The following is a 24,419-nucleotide window of genomic DNA, read 5'->3' as shown; positions in this document are numbered from 1 at the left end:
ATGAGAAAACACGATAGCACATTCATTTTGTCATATTTTCTTCATTTGCAAACTGCTGACAAAGTGAGAACCCCGCACGAGGTCAATTGAATTTGTCCACCTCGTGCTCGACCGTAAAAAGCCTCGGTTGTGTTTGGATAGCATTTATTTTGACACATGTGACAGGTGTTAATTACCTGCCCCGGCTCTGAGAAGGTAAGAGTGACTGCAACGTTTAGGTAGCATTTCACCGGAAACACAAAGCCAAGCACAATTTACAGAACCGAATTATAACTGAAGCTATGGCTACTTACGGTGCACGCGGGAAATCCTGCCCCTACAACCCGCCGCCATCAATCATTTCACCGCTGCACAACCGCTGGAGTGCCCCACATTTGATGCGTACTCCACCCAGCAAAACTGTAGGCTGCAAAAGGCCAAGGAAGAGAGAGTGACTGTAGCATGTAGGGGAGTTCAGTTTAAAACCAACTTATTCAAAGTTGGCAGTGCCCCGTAATTGTCCTCGTCAGTGTAACATGATCTTTAAAATTAGATAATAAAAACATGTGCAGAATCCGTTTTGAGAGACTTGGGGAGGTGCAAGTAGGGCCTATGCAACAACACCTTGACGCACTGATGATGCCCCATGGGGAAAATTTTACAAATTGCATTTATATATTTTTTTCTTTTTGTTCACAAGCCTATGGAAAGTGAGGACTTACTGTTTTCTGATTGAACTCCGTTTTTTCCTTCTGTCAGCGGCTGGTGGAGGCAGCAGAGGAAGCGCACCATCAACACGAAGAAAACCCAGACCTTCAGGTGAGCCTTTTCCGGTCAAGACAAAAGAAAAATGATTAAATATTAAAACTGTGGCGTACCATTTTTTAAGACCAGAGCGAGTAATTTCTAGTTGGGCTGAGGGAAGAGAAGCTGGTAGGCCCTAGAAGTCTTTAATTGCGTCGACATCGTCCTTCACCCTGCTGTCCTGTCCGCGCTGTGGTACATAATGTTTCTATGAAAAGTAATGTCCCACAAATCCTAGACTGTAGCGCCATGCTGCCATAACTCTTGCTGACTTTTTTTTTAAAGGGAACCCAAATCAGTTTTCTGTGCTGCAGCTCTGCTGCGCTTTTGCAGTAACCTACAGTTTAAAAGAAACAGTATACAGTATACAGGGGAGAGCCGGGTCATTTCCTATCACCCGTGAACTGGCTGTGCAGTTTTTAATGCAAGTTAAAATATTGTAATTACCACGCCTGACTATTGGTTTTTTAAAAGGATATCCCGACTGTATAATTTGTGCAGGAAAAGCAGGGAAACATATGTTGTCAGAAGTTTGCTTGCATTTCTTCTACTTTTAATTACGTTTCCCCGGATGTGCGCGCGCACTCTGACTTTGTACAAGACGTTATTTAACGGATCAGCATGGGAATGCGCTCTGTCTCTCTCTTTCTCTCCGCCCAGTGGACAAAGATAAATGAAAGTCTTCTGCGCGGCATTGTTTCACTCTCTGGCTTTAGATTGGAAAAGCAGTGGAGCAACAAAACAGTAAAATAACGGGCAGGACTTTACAGTTAATAGAAGCATTTACATCATATGAATACATTTCAGACACCTTGTCCGTTTTGCGCAAAGTTGTCAGCTGTTCACAGAGGCATTACAGGTAAACTACAACTCCTTTGGGCCTTTTTAACTCAGTAAAATCAGAATCATGAACATTGTTTTCCTCTTGGATGTAGGATATTTTTTGTTTTAAAAATTGTATTTTTGTTGTGGTAGGCCTTATTCGTTTTGTGTCTCATGCTGCCAAACCACAAACCATATGAAAAAGTTTCTCCAACATGCTTTTCAAAACCTTATAATTTTTTTGTAAACCTGACATGATTTTTAAAAAGTTTTATAAGTTTTCCTTTTGTTTTACTTTTCTAGACAGAAATCTTTCTTTAAGTTCTGCAAAATGAAACCATCATACTTTTATAATAAATTGTCTGAAAACTAAACTGAACATTATATCTCTTGTGTATGAGTGAAGCAATGTGTTTTTCTCCCGCAGTTTTCATACAGCTCAGGCCCATCACACAGACACTTCATCTTTGAGGCCATAAAAAATAATAAGGAAAATTCAATATCCACCTGTGATAATGATGTGATGTCATCATGCTATCCCTTGTGGCATCATTTAGCTGAGCTCGCCTCCCCTGACACCGCACATTTTTCACGCACCATTTCACTGACCACAATGAGATAAGCCCGCTGCTCTTATCTGTACTGCAGCGACTCACGGACACTCGGCTGTTTTGCATTGACCCTGGTGTGTCTGCAGTTCAGGAGTGTGCGGATCATGTCTGCAACACTGGCGTGAATCTCACCTCGCAAATGTTATAAGGTGTATGGACTTAATCTTTATTTTAAAAAAAGCAATCCAACTCTAGGACTATGAGAGATGTTGTGAGAGGGTAAAATACATTTATTATGTCTTATTTTAAATAAATAAAAAAGCACATTCCAAGGGAAATCATCCTTATTTCCTTTACCACACATTGTCTTTCTGCCCAAACTTTGTCAAGTTTTAAATAAGAGGCCTATGTTTCTGCTTTTGTGTTTCCATCAAACAAATGTGTGACATACTTGAACATATAATAACATTGAGGAATGATTTCCAACTGTTTCTATGAGAAAATAAAACATTAGTATGGGTAAATAGCCTACTATAATTCTATAAATTCAGACACTTCTACTCTATATAGCATTCTGCTGCCATTGCAATTTATTAGCATCATTAACAAACTCACTGTAATAGTCTAAATACTTTGCCCCAAGTTGAATATGTTTTACTCATATTTGATATTTTCTTAGTCTGATTTTAAAATTACTCATCATGTAAATATGTCCATGTGGGATTCATAGGATCTGTGAGGAAGGCATTGCAGACTAAATAAGTTTTCACCTGATGAAGCTGTTGGGTCTAACTCGTGTAATTAGAGTCTGAGTCTGTTCAAGCGTCAGTGTTCAGGGTGGAGCTGAGACAGCCCCGCCCTCTGCAGACACTGTACTCTGGTTGTACATTAAGACCCAGGAGGTCTCTGCAGCAGGCCCTCAGCTAACTGCAGTGGTGTAAGAGTCAGTGGGGCGTCTCAGCGCTGCAGTGTCCCCTGGCCTGCTCTACAGTAATAACCCTGCTGCTTAACGTGCCTCTCTACAGCACATCACTTTTTGCTGAGGGTGCACGTTTCTTTTCTCCCCTCGCTACCCCCTCCCTCCCTCCCTCCCACCCCCGCCCTCCTTGCTGCAGCTCGTCAGAGAGCTGCTCAGGCGTGGTATGAGCTGTCAGCGGCTGCTTGATGGTGATGCCCGTGCGGCCTCCCCCGAGTGTGATGCTGTAGAGTCCATCACCAATCTCTTCCTCCCTCCTTGCCTCCCTCCCTCCCTGTCTCTCAGCGCAGACAATCAGGAGCAGAGGCCACAGAGAGGCCTCTCACACAGGATGAGACAGTCTTTCTTCTGCAGCAGCACACAGTGAAGGACAGGACACACTAACTGTTGGCTTTCACTTCACAGGGGCCAGAGCTCTTCTGAAAGTCCCTTTTGAACGTCCAGGTCTTTTTTTAACCTCAGCAACCAATGTTTCAAAATGATTTGATACTCTAGGAAATTTACAAACAGCACTCAATAACCAGAAATGCTCTAAGAACTATTTATTTACTGATACTGTCTGTTTACTACATGTGCTCTGTAGCTCAAGAAGTCAGAGCAGATATTTAAACTGTCAGTGTGTCAAAGTTTTCTTAGTAAAACAGCAAACTTCTGTTTATCTCCAACAGTTTGCCACTTCTTTTAGTTTAGTTAGTCTGTGGTTTTTCGCATTTCTGCCTCAAGCAGACTCTCAAAGAACTGTTTCTTAGCACTTCTATGTAAGCTTCGTATTTTTAGATCAGCGGTTGCTGCTTGGTGCAGAGGGGAGACCTGCACAAGGCACGAGGAGTCATACGACCTTAAAACATTGTAAGATTTCTTGTTTGATGTCAGACTGCTCAGACTTACCTCGACAAAGCTGAATAAATTTTTTATACTGGCTGAAATTAAAAACACATCAAGAGTGACCACTCATTCGCTTTAAGACAGAATAATTACAGCCTCAGAGAGAAAAAATCACTGATTATGCCCATGAGTATGTCACACAGTGTTGTGACAGTTAATTGATGTACTCTGTAAAGCTGTATGAAAATAAGAGGAGAGAATAAGAAGAAGCATGTTTTGTATGGTGATGCCATTTAACATTAAGAGTGTTCCCTTTTTTCCTCAGTACGAGTACTTCAACGCCGTGCTGATCAATGAAGTGGATGAGGAGGGAAAAAATGTGGAGCTGGGAGGAGAGTTCCTCCTGGAGCCCAATGATCACTTCAACAACCTGTCTGTCAACCTGAGCCTCAGTGTAGTGCAGGTGCCCACCAACATGTATAACAAAGGTGAGAGTTCCTCCTGCTGGAGTATGTGCAGTATGTGTAATTTAACTGCTGTGAGCTGATTTAAAGGGGATGGGGGGAGAGGAGGGAGGAAAGTAAGTGGTGGAAGTGAGAAATGGAGGCTTTGGAGGTATCAGTGTCACAGGCCTGGAGAAGAAGAGGCATTCAGGGATCGATAAAGAGTCCAGACTGAAAGAGAAAGCAGCTGCAGACCTCTTAAAGAGATGCGCAGAAGAGCAGAGAGCAGGACCAGGGAGGATGTTTGTCATATGGTTGCTGTTCAGAAGCTTCTTGTCTTATAACACAGTGTGTCACCTCTCTCTGGGAGTCTCCACGGCTGCTTTTGTTTGCCTGTAATGGAGTCTCCATAACTCTGTGTTCAGGGCACAAAGGAGGGCTCATCCAGCAGGAGGAAGAGGAGGAGGGGGGTTAGTCAGAGGCTTTGTATCTCCTTCAGGGAGGTTAATAAGGGTCGAAGGTCAAGCACACACGAGGATGATTACCATTATCACCATTTAATTTACTTGTCTCTAATCTCCTGACTTTTCCTCCTCTTCCTCTCAGATCCTGACATTGTGAACGGGGTGTACTGGTCTGAGGCTCTCAACAAAGTTTTTGTGGATAATTTTGAAAGAGACCCAACACTCATCTGGCAGTACTTTGGGAGCGCAAAAGGTTTCTTCAGGCAGTACCCTGGTGAGTGCTGCTGATCTGTGACTGTGTCCGTGGTCCCCATTGTGTGTGAGTGTGTGGGAAAAGAAAGGCTGATCTCAAGGGAGCCATCAACCGTCAGTCCAGGGAAAAAAAAAACATCTCAGAACAAATGATTTAGAATTACTAAAGGGGTGATTTGGCTAATGTTGTAATTTTACAGACCATCAGAGAGGATGCATATATACGCACAGTGATTAATCAGAATTTGTGGGTCTACACTCGTACCGAGGAACAGCACACGGCTGCAGAATACAACAGAGCTTTACAGTGATGGGAACAGGCAGTGGTCTCACTGCAGTGCTGGAAAAAAGCTGCGGAAACAAGATACAAATGATGAGTGTGTAAAACGAAAATAAACTCAGGGTGATGAATTAACCCTGGGCACTTAAAAAAAAGGGTTTAACACCATAAATATTTATAGGAGATAATATTCTACATTTAAATGTTGTTTGAAAATCGCACATCTCTGAACTTTTCTGCCTTCTTTCTTAACATTGTTAGAAGAATACAACAATCAGTGTTGGCAGATGGAAACTTAATTTGTTATTTAAACTTTAAGCTTTAGTGTGACGTGACTGAGAACAACAAGCTCCCACTCTTTTCAGCTTTATGCTACACTTAAATAAGAATACTTTATTAATACTTAAAGGTGAGGGGTTAAAATTTGGAAGCATACAGGTCATAATTAGAATATTGAAATGTAGTGCTTCATGGCTTCATGGCTTCATGGCTTCAGGTAGAATTAGCCTCACTTTTACTAAATGCATCATTGTGTTAATAAGACATTTAGATAACATGACCGACAACATGATAAGTTATTTCACTGTTGAAAAACTTATGCTTGATTTTATTCTGAAAACTAGATGAAAAGTGTCTCCATAGTGTGGTGATGCCTTTTAAACAAATAATTTTCTGCTCTCCCTGAATTTATACTTTAATCCTGCGTAGTTTTAGAGAGCACAGATTGTTAAGACTTTGGGCTGATCCAGAGACTTATGTTTAAAAAAACAATTTTGTCAAAAGCCATGTCTCGGTTTCCTATTTATGTTTTCAGTTATGAGTTGTTGAAGTTTTTGCCCTCCTGGTCTGTAGTGTTGTTTTTGGCGACCTGTTTTAATTTTAGATTTAGTCTAGTCTTTGTGTCAAACTATTATTTTAGTTTTTATTAGTTTTAGTCACATTTATACTCCTTTTAGTCAAGTCAAGTTTCAGTTGACTAAAAGTCTGAGCATTTTTGTCTTTTTGTAGTCAGAATTATCCATGATTATTTTTGTATAGTATTAGTCAATGAAAACTGATGACATTTTAGTCTATTTTAGTCAATGAAGATTGTACTTTAATCTCATCTCTTTTGAGCAATGCAATTCTACTTAACCCACTTAATTTAGTACAAGTTCTCAGTATGGAGTAGATGTAACCAAAAATTTCTCTAAGTCATCCATTTCACAAGTCAAACATGGATATCTTATAATTATATTACTGTTACCTTATAGACTCAAGAATGCATTCAATTCCAGACACGGAAGATGCTCTGATTTGAAACAGCCGCTGAACTGCGACCTAGGAAATAAAAATAGTACCAGATAAAAGTGATACTAAATAACGCAATGACATTACGTCCCATCTCGTTTTGGTTAACGAAAATGAAGACGTATATTAGCAGAGTTTTCATCTTGTAAACCACATTTAGTCCCGTTTTTATTCGTCAACAATATTACATTATATATTTAATTATAGTTTTAGTCACATGACCACCATTCACGTCCCGTCTCCTCCCGTTTCCGTCACGTGATAAAGGTTCGTTGACGTTGATATTGAGTAATAATTTTCGTTGACTAAAGGAACACTGTTGGTCTGTCACTGGGGAATATCTAAGCATATTCTGATCCGTCTGCTGTAGCAGTGTAATTCTCAGTTGGTCTCACAGGTGTCTTCTCCTGCAGAACCAGCAGCTGGTGTTACCTGCACGCCAGCATTAAACTTATGCAGAACAACAGATAAACATCAGCTACTGGTGTTGTTGAATGGCTCATTGTTTGTTAGTCCCTCTACAAGGCAAATATCAGATGATACAGCAGATCCATCTGTACTTTCCTGCGTCAGTTTGCTTATGTTTTAAGAGTGTAAAATGTTATTTTTTGTCCCCTTATACCTTTTATTCATTATCCTCTTATCTTTTTTAAGGTGTGAAATGGCATCCAGATGAGCATGGCGTCATTGGTTTTGACTGCAGAAACAGAAAGTGGTGAGCTTAAAAACTTCATACAACACACCACTTTTGTCATGGCATCACTTTTTCATATGAGGTTTTTTTTCTGTCTAAATGTGTGATTCTTCTCTGTGTCTCAGGTACATCCAGGCAGCAACGTCTCCTAAAGATGTGGTTATCTTAGTGGATGTCAGTGGAAGCATGAAAGGACTACGGCTGACCATCGCCAGACAGACTGTCTCCTCTATTCTAGACACACTGGGAGATGACGACTTCTTCAACATCATTGCAGTGAGCTTCAGTTTAAACTTTGCTACATTTATGTCCATATGTGTATTTTTAAATAACTGGTTCACAGTCAATGCTATTCATATTTCTTAGTATAATCAAGAGATTCACTACGTGGAGCCTTGTTTGAACGGCACGCTAGTCAGAGCCGACAGAACAAACAAAGATGTAAGTGCCAGTAAAGCCGACATTTCATAGCTGTAAATGTGTTTTATCAGGTTTTAATTTATTTGTTCAAAATTTAAAATCTTCTTTTCCCATTTTTATGTGTCAGCATTTCCGTGAACATCTAGACAAGCTGTTTGCTAAAGGGATCGGACTGCTGGGTGAGGCCCTGTCAGAGGCTTTTACGATCCTGAATGATGTAAGTTTCTGCACTTTTGAATCAAAATTATCCTCTCCTTTATCTGTCACAGGGAGCTTGATGGGTATACTGCACAAACAGTCTAATTTTCACCAAAATAATGTTTCATACAGCAGACCCTCCAGTTCTTTTTACTGTTTGCTGAATATGTGACAATGCTGTTAAGTATTCATGAGTTTCCACATAAGGTCTCATATATTTATTGATTTATTTGACTGAGAAATAATGAATCTGAGCGTGCATTTGTTTTATTGAATTGATGGACTCCACTTGACCAGAACATTAGGAAAACTTTCATTTTACAAGCCACATTTGTTTCCAGTGACAGGAAGTGTTCATGTACAACACTCTGCGTGTTCTCAGCTAATCATAATAAAAGTAACACACTGCATTCAGATATATGTGTTTGGGAGGTGTGTCGAAACGCTCCAGTGCTATCCCTTTTCCGCCCTCCAAACACAGACACATCTATTCTGAAGCCTGATTTATGGCTCTAATTAATGTCAATGATTAATAACGGGGGCTGATTGGAACACGGAGCAGATAAGAGCAGGAGCCGCGCTGCGCTTCTTTTATCTCCAGCTTTTCAGGCGAGCTGCGGCTGCAGCACTGAGGCAGAGGGAGCGCAGCGCTTACCTCTGCGTTTGTCAGATTAATTAAAGCGCTGCAATGAATATGGTAATCAGGTAGCTGGATGCTCAAATGTGTTGTTACACCACTGCCCAGTGAGTGAAGTAAGAATATAGGCTATCAAAGAGCTATCAGGGAGAATCACATTTGGGGCACTGCAGCATTTTTATACTCAGTGCTGCGGAGCAAAGAGAGGGAAACATCTCTTCTCAGCACAGACGGATAGTGTGAACTCTGAGGGCACAATAAAATATTTTATTATCACAAAATATGTCAGCCATCACCATAATGAGGTTGCTACAACAAGGTAAAAGATTTATCTTTCAAACAAAGAGGGTCTGGTATTGATTAGATTCTTATCAACATCCATTACATAATGATCTGCTTTATTGATTGTGTCTTTTGTGATTAGCATTTACATTAAGCTCTTTCTTACTTACAATTTGTCACCCTATTGAAATAATAGCTTAAGTCATTTTGGATGAAAATAAGTTTTTGGCTTAAATCATCTCTTGATAATGCTGGTCATCTCTGGTAAAATCGCTTGATTCTTTAGCTAAAAGGATCATGCACTAAATGCCCTACAAGACAATGGCCTATGTCAAGAGGGTGACTTCGACCATTTTATTTCTAGCCTTAGTCAAAATTTTGGATTATTGTGGATAAAATGTGTGACTTGGGCAATTTAACAAGCATTCATGATGGTGGCTGCTTCAAGAATAAACAGAATCTGTAGTGCAAAAGAAGCTGTAAACATGATTCTTGAATCAGTTTCAACTGGTGAGTGATTAGGCTCACTATGGTTAAGGCTAGGGTTTAATGCTGTGAAGTAATTTAGTCTAAATTAATTTTACAAGTTATAGTTTAACTACAAATTTAGCCACTTCTAGCTAGCTACCTATTCCCGGCTATCCCACGTCTTTCTGTTAGCAGAAATAAAGCAACGTACAACACAATCAAGAATGGAGTAGACAGAAGGGAAAACCTAATTAGTGCGACAAAGTGCTACAAGTTACTTGGCTGCAGCTGCTGCCATTAAGTGCAAGAAGCTTTATTTTATTTTTCATTTTATTTTAGAAGAAAAATTTTAGTAGAATAATGTAGTCAGCTTACCACAATTAGTTGCTGCAACAATATACTCTAACCTTCAACAGCATTCAGTAGTCAATGCTGAAAATTTGGTAAGAGCTGGGTCCTTCCGACTCATTTTACCCCTGAGGACAAAGAGGTAAAGGGTTAGATTAAGTGCCTAAGTGTTCCCTGAACAGATGAGTCTTCAGACATTTCTTTTAAATAGAAAGGGACTCTGCAGGTCGTATGGAGTTAGGGATTTCATTCCACTATTTGGGCACAACAGAGGAGAAGAGTCTGGCTCGAGATTTAGAGACGCGCTGGGCTGGGAGCACCAGGCGTCTTTCGCAAGCAGAGCATAGTGGACGAGGAGTGTAGACCTGGAAGAGGGATCTCAGGAAGGCAGGAGCAGTTCCCTTAAATGTTTTGTAAGCCAGAAGAAGAGCTTTGAATTTGATTGTAGCTGCTACTGGAAGCCAGTGAAAAGAGATTAACAGTGGGGTGACATGTGCTGTGCAGTTTTGAAATTAAAGAAATGTTTTTGCTTTTTGGTAGGACATGTATGAGTATGCATTTGATTAACCTAATATTTGTTCAATTCAGGTTGGCGTTATTTACGTTTTTAGTTTGCTTTATGGAATTAAAAGACAGTTAATAGTCAGGTTACAAAAAGTTGTCAAAAACTAAGTGTTGGAAATAGGTTAAGTTGAATAAAAACCCCAGCAAAAAAGACCTGGAAAAGTGAGGAAAGGGATTGCCTCCTGACTAATTTGATTTACCTGACATTTGTTTAATTTAACTCAGGGAAATTCCAGTTTTGAGTTTGCACTATGAAATGAAAGGACAGTTTAAGCCAGGTTAAAAGTTGCCTAAATTGCACCAGAATGTTAGAAAATTTGACCTATGTCACTTTATTCTTAAATGTCACATGATTGACACTCATTGCTCTATGCATGAATCGATTAATAATTATCATACGCTCTGTAATTGGTAAAGTTTTTTGTGTTTTCTCAAAAACTTGAATAAATGACTTATTATTTTAATAGGGTGACAAATTGTGAAACAAATGATGTAACACACTCTAAAGCTTAGCAGCATTGATAGACAAATGACTTGACAGAAAAAAGAGAGTAAAAAGTGTAAAATAAAGCTGCAAGAAAAAACAAGGTGTTTTTTGGAAGAGAACAAAGATATGCCGACATTTTCTGAGAGGAGTCACTTTAGCTCAGTCAGACTGTGTTCTGCCAATCTGCTGAACATCCAATACAAAAAAAGACAACATTTTCATATACGTGATGAAAAAAATAATATGTAGAGGTAAAATAATTCTAACTTCAATGCATATGCTGCTGATGTTGAGGGCTCTTTGGCTTACACGTGCTGGTTTACACTGACAGGTCTCACTGATACAACCTAAAACTGTGCTATGAAATGATGTGTGCTTTTTTAATGATGACAGAGCCTCCAGGGGATGATAAACATTTTGTAACAATCAAAGCTATAGGTAAACATCTAAATTGTAAAGCCCTGTTTATTCCTCAGGTAACTGAAGAAAAAATAATTCTCATTAAACAATTTTTATCTCAAGCCTGTGTAACTCTACCGTTATCTGAATATTTCTAGCTATTTATAAGCTACTGTCCAGAAAAGGTATTTTTAAGTCTTTTTCCTTTATGTCCTTCTTGAGGTAGAGCCTTACAGACTCTTCTGCACTGTTCTTTCCTTTTTGCTGTAAAGGGACAACCTCATTTTCACGACTGACAGAGGCTTAAAGGTAGCAGTTGATCAGACAGAAATGAAAGGCAGATGTTACCATTTAAATAACTGAATTATCTGTCAATGCTTTATTTTAATTTTTCATTTAAATGCGCAGCCAAACATGAACTTAGAATGCTAAAAATAAAGTTTAATTTTATTCATTACATTTAAACAAACAAGGTTTTGAACAGGAAATGCCAAAGTGTGTGTGTGTGTGTGTGTGACAGAGAGAGCTCAGCAGGCCTCCTGATACTCAGTCTGTGTGATGGTGTAGCAGCCCAGCAGGTTTTCTCCTGTGATGGTGTCACTGCAGCAGCTCTTTCTCTCCACATTCATTCATTCAGTCACAGGTCAATAAAAAGCTTAATTACTGCCATGCATCTTCTGGCTCCACAATAAAACAACACACTCTTCTGAGCATTTACCAAGACATCATTTTATATTTCATTGATTGATGACTGCACAGCTGCCATATCAGACATCATCATCATCATGAACAGTGGCTGCTGCTAGAGTTGGGCTGGGGTTGTGATTATGTATAAATATGTTTTTCCTTTTTAAATGAACATCTTCATGCGCTGTTTCTCTGTTTGCAGTTTAATCAAACTGGACATGGCAGTGTGTGCAGCCAGGCTATAATGCTAGTGACTGACGGGGCAACTGAAATGTATGATGATGTTTTTGAGAAGTACAACTGGCCAGAGAGAAAGGTGAGTCTCCCCTTCTCTCGTTTTTCCATGTTTTTCAAGGTTTTGTGCTCATTCAGCACTTTCCTTCCAGCGGTGACAGACGCACGTTTAAAACCTTCATGCCAGCTGGAGCTTGATGTTTTGGGAAATCAATTTCCTTTCCTTCATGACCTCTCATAACTCTATAATGCAATCAATGTTTATACAATGTTGTGTTGACACATAACAGAGGAATATTTTCCCTTGAGAGGAATAAAGCATGGAAAATTAACTGCTTTCAAGGGCAAAGACTGAAGTATGTACAAGCAGCTCAGTCTCAAAGTCCCTCATCTTTCTCTCTCCACTCCCACTTCTCCCTCGACAGTTTAAATTCTTTTGTTAGCCTCTCTTTGTAAAACCCAAATGAAAAAGAAATAAAATGGACTGCTGTGCCACTCACAGAGCCATAAAAACAACAGCTCAGGGGCTTTTGTTCAGTCCTATCTAGCATATGTGTGTTGGCAGCGTTTGGCAGGGTACAGGCCAGTATTTGGAGAGCCGCCCCCAACCCCCTCCCCATACACCCTCAGGGCTGCTATATGGCAGCCATTCAGTGTTTTTCTATATGCTTTATGCTTAGCAAAGCATCTGGAGCCAATGAGCCGTGCACGTTTGGCAAAGTGTCACACAGCGTTCTTTAAAAGGACAGAGGAACATGCCCTCATGCACAGCCCCCAACAAAGAAAATTAATTTAACTGCAGAGTGCAAACTGGAGAAAAAGCTCTGAAACTCTGTGTTCAAGGACTGACAAAGATGGACAGAAAAAGGTAGAGAATAAAGGAGAGCGTGGAAGAAACAGCTGCTGCGTGTTTCCTCATGAGCATGTAAAAACATGCAGTGACTTCTTGCAGATAGAATCAGGACAGGAAGATAAAGGACTGAGGAGACGCACCACTTTGCATATTTTTTTTAATCTTTAAAAATGTCGACATCTGTGTGTCCTTCTCACAGGTGCGGATATTCCCTTACCTGATTGGACGAGAGTCTGCGTTTGCTGATAACCTCAAATGGATGGCTTGTGCCAACAAGGGTTTGTGACTTTTTGATAAACATGCCTGCAGACAGCTGTGTCAGAGTGTTGGATATGAACTGATGCTGATTTGGTGCTGATAGGTGGAGGATGTGCGGGTTTTCGTGCGGTTTGTCTGTGTATGTGTGAGCCATGTGTGCTTTTCTGTGTGTGTGTGCTGGCTTAGATTCCCTCTGCCAGAAGGCAATGAAGTGGCACTTGAAGCAGGTCAGAGGTCAATCTGCTCTAATCCTTCTTCCTGTCAGAGTGTCTCCCCCTCGGCTGCTCACTGCTGATGGCTCCCACGTGTCAGCGCTACGCATCGCTGCCCTCTGGAAGGGAAAGTCACAGGCAGGAAAACAGATCACAGGGGGGCTGCGGGGGGACGAGCCCCAAACATCCTCCCCCATAGCCCCCCACTGTGGGGTAACCTTACATGTCCAATATGAAACATTGTCAGACACAGCAGGGGCTGACAGACAGTCAAATGGCTCCTGTGTCGCTCACTAATGTCGGTGTAGTAGGAGAGGACATTTACAGCACAACTGTACTTTTCAGATGAATGTGCTTTTCTGGAGTTTGTCTGTTCATTTACTTCTGCAACACCATATTTCAGGAGAAAGGTTCTCATTTTGTCTTTTTAATCACATTTATAGTTACTGTGCAGATTAAGATCAAACATCCTGTGCACAGAGGCTTTAGTCCTTTGGTCCCCCGTAGTGTAACATTTAAAAGCAATGGGAGGACAGGTGTGTAAAGTTTTGAGGGACTCTATGGGTGTGATTTAATGGTTGTATTACTGTTTGTAAAAGGCTTTTGGTTTTGTTTTTTCGCACTGAGAATTGTGCTCTTCATACCCGAAGAAGAAGTGTGTCTAGTCCATAAAGCAGACAGACAAAACAGACATTTACTCTACGGACCTTTTTGCTGTTTTGACAATATTTGTGACCACACAGCCTGTCTCTACCCCAAAATGTTCAAACACAACTCACTTTGTTACACTCCTGTTGTAACCATGTCTCAAGAAAAAAAAAGGCAAAGTAAAATGCTAAAATATTTCTAAACAGAATGTCAGACATCGGTTTTTGGATCAACGTTTCTTATATTAGGGACCAAGTTGACAACCATCACCTACAGCAGAGGTCTTTTACAGGGGAGGCTGTGGCCCTCCTGGAAGTGTACTGTGACATTTTTGGTTGATTGGGCATTTTCTTTTTTCATTCTCAAGTAATTATTCCCAAATATCTCATTTTTTACTCATATTATTGTCTTTGAACACACATCAATGGATACACGGAGGCCAAAGATGTTACCTTTCAGTCAGAAATGAACACAGTCACCAACACAGCAGCTCTCTGAAACTGCACACAGGTTCACTCAGCGTTCACTTCAAGCTCCTCAAGACAGAGGAGGACCTCTATCGCTGCTCTGCCAACCACACAGCCACATGTTTCATCCTGGCTCTGTCTCTCCATCAGTTAGGGAGTCCTTTGTCTGTGATCAAACCAAGGACCCCCCTGTATCACAGTCGCTATTGATAGTGTCATACAACCCCAACCCCCTATACAAATTAATTTTCCCTTCAAAGCATCTGGGGAGTTTTCCAGATGGATTATTAAAAGTTGGTGTTATTAACTGTTTGCTTTTATGAATCAAAACTAAATGGATTCACTGAAGAGCAAGTGTGTTCATACATGTATCACATGATGTCACTGTCATTTTTAGACAGTTTGACAAAATCAGTCTTTAAAGTTTCAGGTCCCTACTTTTTAAATAATGCGGCAGCTCTGTCTGTTTGACTCCTGCTCCTGCTGCACACATGCCAAACTGTGTGTGAGACATTAAGTCAACACTAGCATTTACAGAGCAGCCTGCACTGTGTCGTGTGAATGGGTGAATGTGGCATAAAAAGCTTTAAAAAAATCAGTGAGGTTAATAAAGTGTCCCAGTTACTATGTTAAACCTTCATGTGTCAAATTTCAGGATATTTCAGCCAGATATCCACGTTAGCAGACGTTCAGGAGAACGTGATGAGGTATCTTCACGTCATGAGTCGCCCGAAAGTCATCGACCATGAACACGACACAGTGTGGACAGAAGCGTACGTGGACAGTGCAGTAAGTGAACATAAAGCTGTTTCAGTGCCTCCTGTAATTTTCTCTTTAAGAAGATAATAAACAGCTTTCTTAGTTTTGTTCATGTTACATCATATTAAAAGACACTCTTGTGTTTTTCGTTTATAACTGTTGCATACAGTAAATGTGCACGTGTGTGTATTCTGTCTCATCATCACTCTTCATGCTGCTGTAAATATTCCTCATTATGAGCTTCATTAATCTGCATGGACCCTCCCCCTGATCTCCATCTGTGTACACAGAGACAGTGCTAAGCATTAAGGCTGAAACTCATTCAGTGAGTCTATGGTTTTGTGTCCCTTTCTTTCTTACAGCTTTCAATGGCTTATAAGGTAAATATCTACACCTGAATGGATCTTCATACGCTCTCAGGTAGAGATGGGTTCATAGAAATATGAAATCTGTTTGTTATGTTGCTATGAAAATTAAAAAAAAATAAATAAAACCAGAACCTGTGAGAAGATCATAGGCAAGTAACTCAAGGTGTCCACAAGGACTCTGTGTATTTGAGCTAATTTGTATGAATTTGAAGCGACTTGAGAGGTTAAACAGCAGCTTATTGTCTGCGCTCATATTATGCTTTACTGGTTCCCTGAGAGTCTAAAGTGAGGAGAAGCTATTCTCTCTGAGGGGCAGCAGCAGCAGAGGAGCATTTATTATACTTCTCCTCAGCATGGAGACAATGAGCATGCACACATACACACACACACACACACACACACACACAGAAGGGTTGTGAGATTGTCCTCTGGAGTGTGTGCTTGTATCTGAGCCACAGACACACCATTCATCATTCTGTGGATCATTGCATTTTATCTCCTAAAGCCCGTAATAAAACTGACATTGGAGTGGAGACCAAGGAAGAGAGGGAGAGAGGTGGTTAGGCGTCCATGGCTAACCCTATGAATGTATGTGTGTGTTTGTGTGTCTGTGTGTGTCTGTGTGTAGACCCAAGCAGTCCAGTTTCCTTCTCCATTGTGTGCTGTGATGAATTTAAGCACCCAACATTCTTCATGTTGTCAAGTCAGCTCCAAGTACACTCTGCAGCTCACACCTGTTCTGCACACACACACACACTCTCACACACATACACATACACATACACACACACACACACACACACACACACACACACACACACACAAACACAGAGGCACTCAGCTGCGTTGACTGACGAGGTGAAGCAGTGAAGCAGACCTACTTTTGGAGGGCTCATGTTATGGAGCTATTATTGTAGCAAAATTATTTGTGCATGTGTGTGAATGTATCAACAAATATGTGATCTGATCCACAAATGTGTAAAATATTTACAAATGTGTGACACATCACATATTTGTGGATCAGCTCATATATTTGTGGATGCATATACACACACACAAATAATTTGGCCACAATAATAGCTCCATATCATGTGCTTAATTAGGTCGGTATTCATCCTGGAGTACTGACCTCGTCTCCTCTTCTCCTCTGAACCACATGGTTCAGGTTCAACAGTGGAGACACTGTGTTCACGGTAGAGATGGGTACCTTTCACATTTGAAACGATACGGTACCTATACCCGGTACCTGTCAACCAGTACCGGTACTCAACGGTACCAATTTTCGGTACTTTCTGTGTTATAGTGGTAAAAAAATATAAATTTATTGAAGAATAAATTTATTTATTTTTTTCAATTTAACATATTCATTCTTCAATATATAACCTTGCAATGCTGTGTTCATGTCCAGCAAGGAAAATCTCCTACTCTTCTACTCCCTCACAGTCACAAGGATGCATTCAGGTACCTAAATATGGTACCTTTTGATTTTATGTGAATTGGTACTTGGTACCTTTGACAGAATTCAGTCAGTACCTATAAAAGTACCTAACTCTGTACCCATCCCTAGTTCACGGTGCTCCATGATTCTGTTGAACTAATGTTTTCAGGTTCTTTATTGTTATAAAATGGGAAATAGTTATAAAGTGCCTCTCAAAGTATTGTTAGAGAGTGCTTAGAAACCAGAGATGAAGTAAAATGTGATGTGTCTGTTTTTAGTCTTTTATGTGTTTACTTTTATCTTTGTAGCCAATTTAAGCTTAGCATTTTTCAAGCCTTAGAGCATGTTTTTTTTTTGAAAGCACCTTCATTTTACATCTGGGAATTTTAATTGCATGCAGTGACACTTTGTCTCAGTCACTTAGTCTCCTTCACTGACAAAGCAGAGGAAAACTAAGAAAATTTGACCCTGCCAGGCAGATACCAAATGATGTTTAGTAATTCATCAATTACATCATGTGTTCACTTTTTGGGGGGCTCTTGAGCCTCTGGTAGTGGGGAAACTGGGATGATAGAGTGGGATATGACATAATGGGGCGACTGTGGCTCAGTGCTTGAGTTGGCCCCAGGTCCATGTGCCTAAGTGTCTTTTGGCAATACACTTTTTGTCTTTTGATTTTTGTTTTGACTGATGCTCACATACCTGAGACAATGAAAACTTGTCAGCAGCTGTTAACTGTTAGAAATTCTTTTTTTCCAGCTGAATGACAAATCTGGCCCCAGTCTGATGACGACAGTGGCTATGCCTGTGTTCAGCACAAAGAATGAAACGGTGAGTGTGGGAGTCAAAGAGTGAAGGAAAAACACATTTACTTCAACACTGTGCTTCTTGAAAACAACATGGATTAGCAGGGGCCTTGACAAGTTTACTCTTCTTGTTGCTGCTCCCAGAAGCACCTTAGCACCTCTTCCACAGCCGCTCAATATTTAGGCATTTTTTCTCTGAAGTTGTGTGTTTGTGTTTTGAAACCTCTCATGCAGAAGAACCAGGGAATCCTGTTGGGGGTCGTAGGAACAGACATCCCTCTTCAGGAGCTGATGAAGCTAATTCCCAAACATATGGTACAATCAGCTGTTCTTATGTGTGTGTGTTTTTTTTTTTAAATAATTTACAAGTATGCACTTTTTCAATCACGTCTCCCTTGTGCTTCTAATTTGGTGTCTCTAGCTGGGAATCCATGGATATGCATTTGCAGTCACAAACAACGGCTACATCCTGATACACCCGGACCTCAGGCCTTTGGTAACTGCCCCACTTTATGTTGATTTTACAGCACATCAGCATTCCCAGACTTTACCCCGTTCTCCCCTTTTTTGTTTTTGACCATGTTACTGAATGCATAATGGAAAAGATGAAGTGAAAGCCTCTGTTAACAAAGGCACACAGAGACAAATGTGTAATCTGGTTAGGAGGCTGAATAGACCGGTATAGTCTGTAATCCCCACCTTCTCCTTTGATGTATGCATGCAGGGATAAAGGCCACTCATAGGGCTGGCTGGCCTGAGGTTTCCCTGAGGTAACTTAACACTCGCTGGCAGAGAGCACAGCCGCCTGCACTGGGAACACAAGTTCCTCAGGAGCTCAGGCTGTGCTGCTGGATCTGTGTGTGCCAGTGTTAGTGCTATTCCTCTCTGTGCAACCGTGTGTGTGTGTTGGTCTTTGTTGGTACTTTGTGAGTGTCTCATTGTGGCTCAAACTGTGTTGTGGTTGTAGTCAGTGATTGTCATTTCTTGTGGACCAGACGACGTACAGTAGACGAGTTTGACGAGTACAGTTTAATGCTCTGATGTAGACTTGTTTGAGCGTGGATTTCCTATCAATCATGTATATTATTTTTAATTTACCTGACAGTGTTAATTTCACGGACGATTTGGTGAATAATTACACAGCAAAGCCTCTGAAAGAAGCTTAGTAATCAGAGCAAACAGCAAGTCTTCATTTTAACATAAAAGATTGAACAAAGTGGAGCTTTTTTAAATAGATTAATTTCAATTTCAAAATAACCTGTCACATAGAGATTTAGCGCCGGGCTCAGACCAGACTGGCTGATATCCTTAGAGCTAAGTAAAACATTGCTACATACAGGATCATTGAACTGCATCCACTGCGTTCCTCTGCAGTACCAGGAGGGCCAGAAGAGGAGAAAACCCAACTACAGCAGTGTGGATCTGTCTGAGGTGGAGTGGGAGGACAAAGATGATATCGTAAGTGTGGACCTCTTAACTCTCAAAAACACCTGTAAAAGGCATACTCAAACTAAATTAGAGGCTGGTCTTGAAGCCTTTGGAGTACAAACAGAAGCTTGGTCTCTTTGTAAAGGCTATTCTTTGAAAAAGTCAAACAAATCTCAAATGATAAAATGCGTCATTTTGAGTGGGAGTTTATCACTATTAAAACAGTAAGAATAAAATCTGTCAGTTATTATATCACATATCACTTCTGCACCAGATACACATCTGAAGCGTTTGCTCTGGGCTAAGGAAAAAAGGAGCTGGACTGAAACTCAGTCATCAAAAGTCCTTTTAATTGGGTGAAAGTCACTTCTCTTTTTATAAATAAATGTAAATCAAGGTCCCAGAATCTGAAAGAAAAGTGGAGAGGCACAGAATCAAGGTCGCTTGAGGTCTAGTATGAAATTACCACAGTCTGTGATTATTTGGGGCTCCATGTCATCAGCTGGTGTTGGTCCACTGTTTTTATCACGTCTGAAGTCTGTGAGAAGATTTTTGAGCACTTATTTTATTTAACCTTTATTTAACCAGGTAAAAAGGCCCATTGAGATCAAGACCTCTTTCACAAGGGTGACCTGACCAAGAAGCAGCACATCATAGTGAGCAAAGACAACAGCAGACAAGAACAATAACATTCAAAATAATGAGATAAGAACAATTTGAAAAACTGAAGTGCAGGAATTATTTTGACAGTTACAATTTAATAACACAGGCACTGTTAAATAGAATTTTATATTCTGTTTAACAGTGCCTGGGCATATTTTATATTCGCCTTATATTCAATGGAGGCATGTTAGCTGGTGGGTGAGGCGGCTACAGCCAGTAATAAACCTCATAGCACAGTGATAGACGGGAGTCAAGGACTGAAGGCAGCTGGATGAAGCACATTTCTACACAACATCACCATAATCCAGTACAAAGTTTGACTTTAAGCCTTTAAGGAAATGATGATTTCCTTTTTCCAGCTGGACTGAGCACCTGCCCACAGCGCCAAAACTTCAACCGTAAATGGTTTGCTGTCAAAGACTTTACTGTGTTCTGTTGGCCAGCAAACCTGGTGGATCTGAACCCTATAGAGAATCTGTTGGACATTTTTTAAGATGATTTAAGAAAAACAAAACAAAACACTGTTCTCAGCTTCTATTACACCTCTGCAATCCTATAGGCTGAACACAGACATTTATGAAACAATTTGTTGTATTGTTACCCCAACCACGTGCTAAGTAAATGAATAAACACTTTACAGGAGATGTAAATTTCTGTACAGTTAATATTTGTTTGGATTAATCTCAGGAAATATTTTAACAGTTTGAAGTACAAAATTTCTGATTTTCGTGAGCTTTGATCCATAACCAAGAATCAAACAGATTCCTGTTTGATTCTTGTAGACCTGTATTTCACTTTGTATGAATTAGAATACAGGAAACTTTAACTATTAAAATAAGATTAATAAAAAAATACATTTTTATTATTTCTTTATTGTAATTATATGAGATTTTTCTGCTCTTTTGTTCAGATGAAAGACTGTATAACTCAAGCTAACAAACACTTGATGTTACATTGTGATCAAATTGTGGGTCCAGTAGTGGGCCTAAACCATCCAGAACTTGAAAAAAAAACAAAAAACATCAGCTCATCTAGTAACCTTTCCAGTCATGCAAGCACCTACAGGTCACTGGATAAATGACCATGTCTGGACTTCTTTACTCTCTGTGCCTCTTTGTGTGTTTTATCTCTCAGCTGCGTAACGCCATGGTGAACAGGAGGACGGGGTCTTTCTCTATGGAGGTGAAGAAAACAGTGGATCGAGGGGTGAGGCAGCAGATAAACCTGTTTAGAGTCTCCTTATCAGATGAAGTCTGCTCTTTTTGTGTATCAGGACTAATGGAACAAATCTAATCCATGCTTCTTTTATTGCTCCTTTTAGAGGCGTGTCCTGAAGATGCACAATGACTATTACTACACTGACATCAAAGGCACTCCATTCAGGTGGAGGAAAAGTTATATTACACTCCTAAAGCGTCCCTCTGTGAGTTTGTGCCTGTCACAGTGAAGTGCTGACTGACAGGTTGTTCTCTTTCCTCCAGTGTCGGCGTTGCTCTCTCCAGAGGTCATGGAAAATACTTCTTCAGAGGCAATGTGTCCGTTGAAGCGGGTATGTCACTACAGCTCTGTCATTTACTCCATTAACAAAAGCTTGAACACAGTGAGAGGCACATCACCCTGACCTGCTTGTTTGGGAGGTCTTATTGTATCAGTTCTCCCAGGCTGACACAGCTGAAGCGTTACTGACTTGTGTTTTTCAGGGCTCCGTGATCTGGAACAGCCAGATGTCGCCCTGGCAGATGAATGGTAATGCTGGGGTTATGGGAGCGGGCATTCATGCGTTATGTAGGTTATCCCTCTGTGTTTGTTGGGGATGTTGGAGGACTGTGATGTAACAGTGTGACTCTGTTTGGACCACAGGACCTACTGCAACACAGAGGAGCAGCATGAGCACCGTCACCTGACCCAGATTCAGGCCATCAAGCTGTTTATGACGGGAAAAAGACCACACCTCAAGTGTAAGACACATATGAGATATTATTATATTGTAGTCACTTTTTATCAGTGATCATCTGAAGCGTTCATCGAAGGAAAACTGCCAGAAAAAGATGATTGTTCCACCAAAAGGTCTGATCAGATTCTTTATCGTGTAGGTGACAGAGAGCTGATCCAGGAGGTGTTGTTTGATGCTGTGGTCACAGCTCCACTCGGGGCCTACTGGACCGGACTGGCTCTCAACAAATCAGAGTGAGAACTTTTTGAGACCACCTTCATTTTTAATACCAAGGCATTTATGATGTGTGTCTTTTAAGGTATTAATTTAAGAAGTTATTAAATGTTCGTAATCTGTCGTGAGGATAAAAAAATATTTAATGAATAGTTCTTACTCTTGCCAAAAATATCTAAACTAGCAAATTTCCTCAACTCAAGAAATATGAATCCACTTTATTTGATGTGAGAGTTGAAAAAAGGAGAAAGGTTTATGAGAGTGTGTAGTAAATTAAAGTAGCAGAAGTGAAAACACAGAGTAAAAAAATGGTCTCAAAAACTAAAAAAAAAAAAGCCTTTCAGTGTAACATTTTCCTTTACATCTATGTAAGTTGCTCTAATCTGTTTGTACTTACAGGCTGCAGATGGATCCCTTCTTTCCACAGTGCTAGTGTAAAAGATGGGGAAAGAGAAACATTTCCAAACCTCACTCAGTGTAAAAATGCATTTCACAGCTCAGCTGCAGCTGAAATGTGTCTTCATCAGTTCAAATGACCAAAAATCAAGAGTGTATGCTCCACAGATCTCGCCCCTTTGCTCTGAAGTTTCCTCTCTGTGCTCCCACGCAGACACAGTTTCCTCACGGTGCAGCGATGCAGGGAGGGTAACACAAAGAGGGCGTTTTGTACTTAAAAAGAGTTTATTTGTCAAACTGCTGAAGCTTCACGTTGGCTTCAGTTTAACTTCAGAGATTACTGAGGCACAGAGTGAGGGCTGTGGAGTTCGCCCCTGATCACTCATACCAGACTTATGCCTTTAGTTTTCTTTAGTCTTTACGAACAAAAGTTACAATAACAGGAAAAAAAAACACATTTTGAACACACACATGAACCTGTACTGGCATTTGACATTATGATCTAAATGGTTTAACAAAGAACACAAGGATATCTTGAGAACATGAAATACATTTTAATATGCAAGTGTTGCACATTAAAAAAGGAATTTTTTTGCAGTACTTATTAATATCGGTTGATTATAGTTTTATCACAAATCCATAAATAAATCAGTTTGGAAAAACACTATGATGAGAACTGTTGGTTTAAAAAATGTGTCTTCAAATGAATAATTCTGTCCACAAAACCATTACAACCCACCATATAAATAAAACTTTCTGAAAAAATAACCTTGACGTTACTTTTTTGGAAAAGATGTATGTGTGGATTATCCATATACATGTTTTAGTGTTCTTTTTTAAAGACAAAAAGGTATGGTAACCTTGACACTTCGACGTAACTCTGCCGTCTTCTTCATATGTCTTCCATATGTTTAACTTACAGCTTCAAGTTGATGGGGGCATCACTTGTATGGAGGGTTTTACTTTTACCAGTTAAAACAGCAGATCTGAGTTTTTCCAGAAAAATAACCTGGTCTGTTTATGTAAACTTATTTAAAAACAAAACCTCATTTCAAAGCCGCCTTGTGTATTTGTTTTTGGACAGCAGTGCTGAATACTGTTTTGTCGTCTGTCGTCACCAACAGGAACTCAGACAAAGGCGTAGAGATCGCCTTCTTGGGAACACGCACCGGCCTGTCGAGAACCAACCTGTTCGTCCCTGCCGATCAGATCTCCAATCAGTGAGTGTTTCTGCTGAAGATTTCTCTAATCATTACTTACAGCGCGAGGACAGGCTGTGAGCATGCTCAATGAATCCAATCCTCTCTCAGCTTTTCTTTGCATGCTTCCTCAGAGATTTCCTGACAGCCGAGGACAAGGAGGGTGTGTTTAACGCTGATCACTTCCCTCTGTGGTACAAGAGAGCGGCAGAGCAGGTCCCCGGCACGTTCGTTTACTCCATCCCCTTCAGCACAGGTATGCAAGAGAAAACACAGGACGGATTGAATGCTCACAAAACTGCACTGGTGACTTGATGCTGAATTGAAACACAGAAAAGACGGTGAAAACTTTCAGTTATCATATGCAGCTTTATTAAACGTGCTCTTAGAAATTGATCTAGTTGCTGCAGTCATTCAGCATTTTAACAGCTGAATGCGTCCCTCTCTGCTGCTCGCTCTATGATATGGATTGTGAGTTTTACTTTATAGGTTTCATCCTGTAAATGTGGCTCGTGTTCTGTCTGCCAGCCACAGGACAATGAATTCAGCCTTAGCCGAACATTTAACACCTCTGTCTGTTAATGAAGACTGCACCCACTCAGGCTTTTCTTTTCCGACCCGCAAATGTCCCATCACTGCCGGTATCAGACTTA

General features: G+C 40.4%; 1 protein-coding gene across 1 annotated transcript in view; it reads left to right on the top strand.

The window, feature by feature from the left end:
- The window catches only part of LOC141801192 (voltage-dependent calcium channel subunit alpha-2/delta-3-like), a 38,096-nt gene that overhangs the window by 7,994 nt on the left and 5,683 nt on the right, over window positions 1–24,419 (top strand). Inside the window, exons 7-29 of the mRNA XM_074684188.1 lie at window positions 739–798; window positions 4,283–4,445; window positions 5,007–5,138; window positions 7,341–7,401; window positions 7,506–7,656; window positions 7,747–7,821; window positions 7,928–8,017; window positions 12,073–12,186; window positions 13,157–13,235; window positions 15,198–15,331; window positions 15,664–15,681; window positions 17,867–17,938; window positions 18,148–18,228; window positions 18,335–18,409; window positions 19,288–19,371; window positions 21,139–21,210; window positions 21,326–21,387; window positions 21,486–21,553; window positions 21,705–21,750; window positions 21,865–21,962; window positions 22,098–22,191; window positions 23,692–23,787; window positions 23,901–24,022. Coding sequence (XP_074540289.1) covers window positions 739–798; window positions 4,283–4,445; window positions 5,007–5,138; window positions 7,341–7,401; window positions 7,506–7,656; window positions 7,747–7,821; window positions 7,928–8,017; window positions 12,073–12,186; window positions 13,157–13,235; window positions 15,198–15,331; window positions 15,664–15,681; window positions 17,867–17,938; window positions 18,148–18,228; window positions 18,335–18,409; window positions 19,288–19,371; window positions 21,139–21,210; window positions 21,326–21,387; window positions 21,486–21,553; window positions 21,705–21,750; window positions 21,865–21,962; window positions 22,098–22,191; window positions 23,692–23,787; window positions 23,901–24,022 — 2,047 coding nt within the window. The remainder of the gene's footprint in view (window positions 1–738; window positions 799–4,282; window positions 4,446–5,006; window positions 5,139–7,340; window positions 7,402–7,505; window positions 7,657–7,746; window positions 7,822–7,927; window positions 8,018–12,072; window positions 12,187–13,156; window positions 13,236–15,197; window positions 15,332–15,663; window positions 15,682–17,866; window positions 17,939–18,147; window positions 18,229–18,334; window positions 18,410–19,287; window positions 19,372–21,138; window positions 21,211–21,325; window positions 21,388–21,485; window positions 21,554–21,704; window positions 21,751–21,864; window positions 21,963–22,097; window positions 22,192–23,691; window positions 23,788–23,900; window positions 24,023–24,419) is intronic.

This window comes from Halichoeres trimaculatus, unplaced genomic scaffold (genome assembly GCF_033239565.1).
Source record: "Halichoeres trimaculatus isolate MK-OKI-2021-1 unplaced genomic scaffold, fHalTri1.1 fHalTri1_scaffold_1, whole genome shotgun sequence".
Taxonomy (NCBI): domain Eukaryota; kingdom Metazoa; phylum Chordata; class Actinopteri; order Labriformes; family Labridae; genus Halichoeres; species Halichoeres trimaculatus.
Note: the sequence above shows the minus strand (reverse complement) of the source record. Positions and strands in the feature narration are given on the sequence as shown.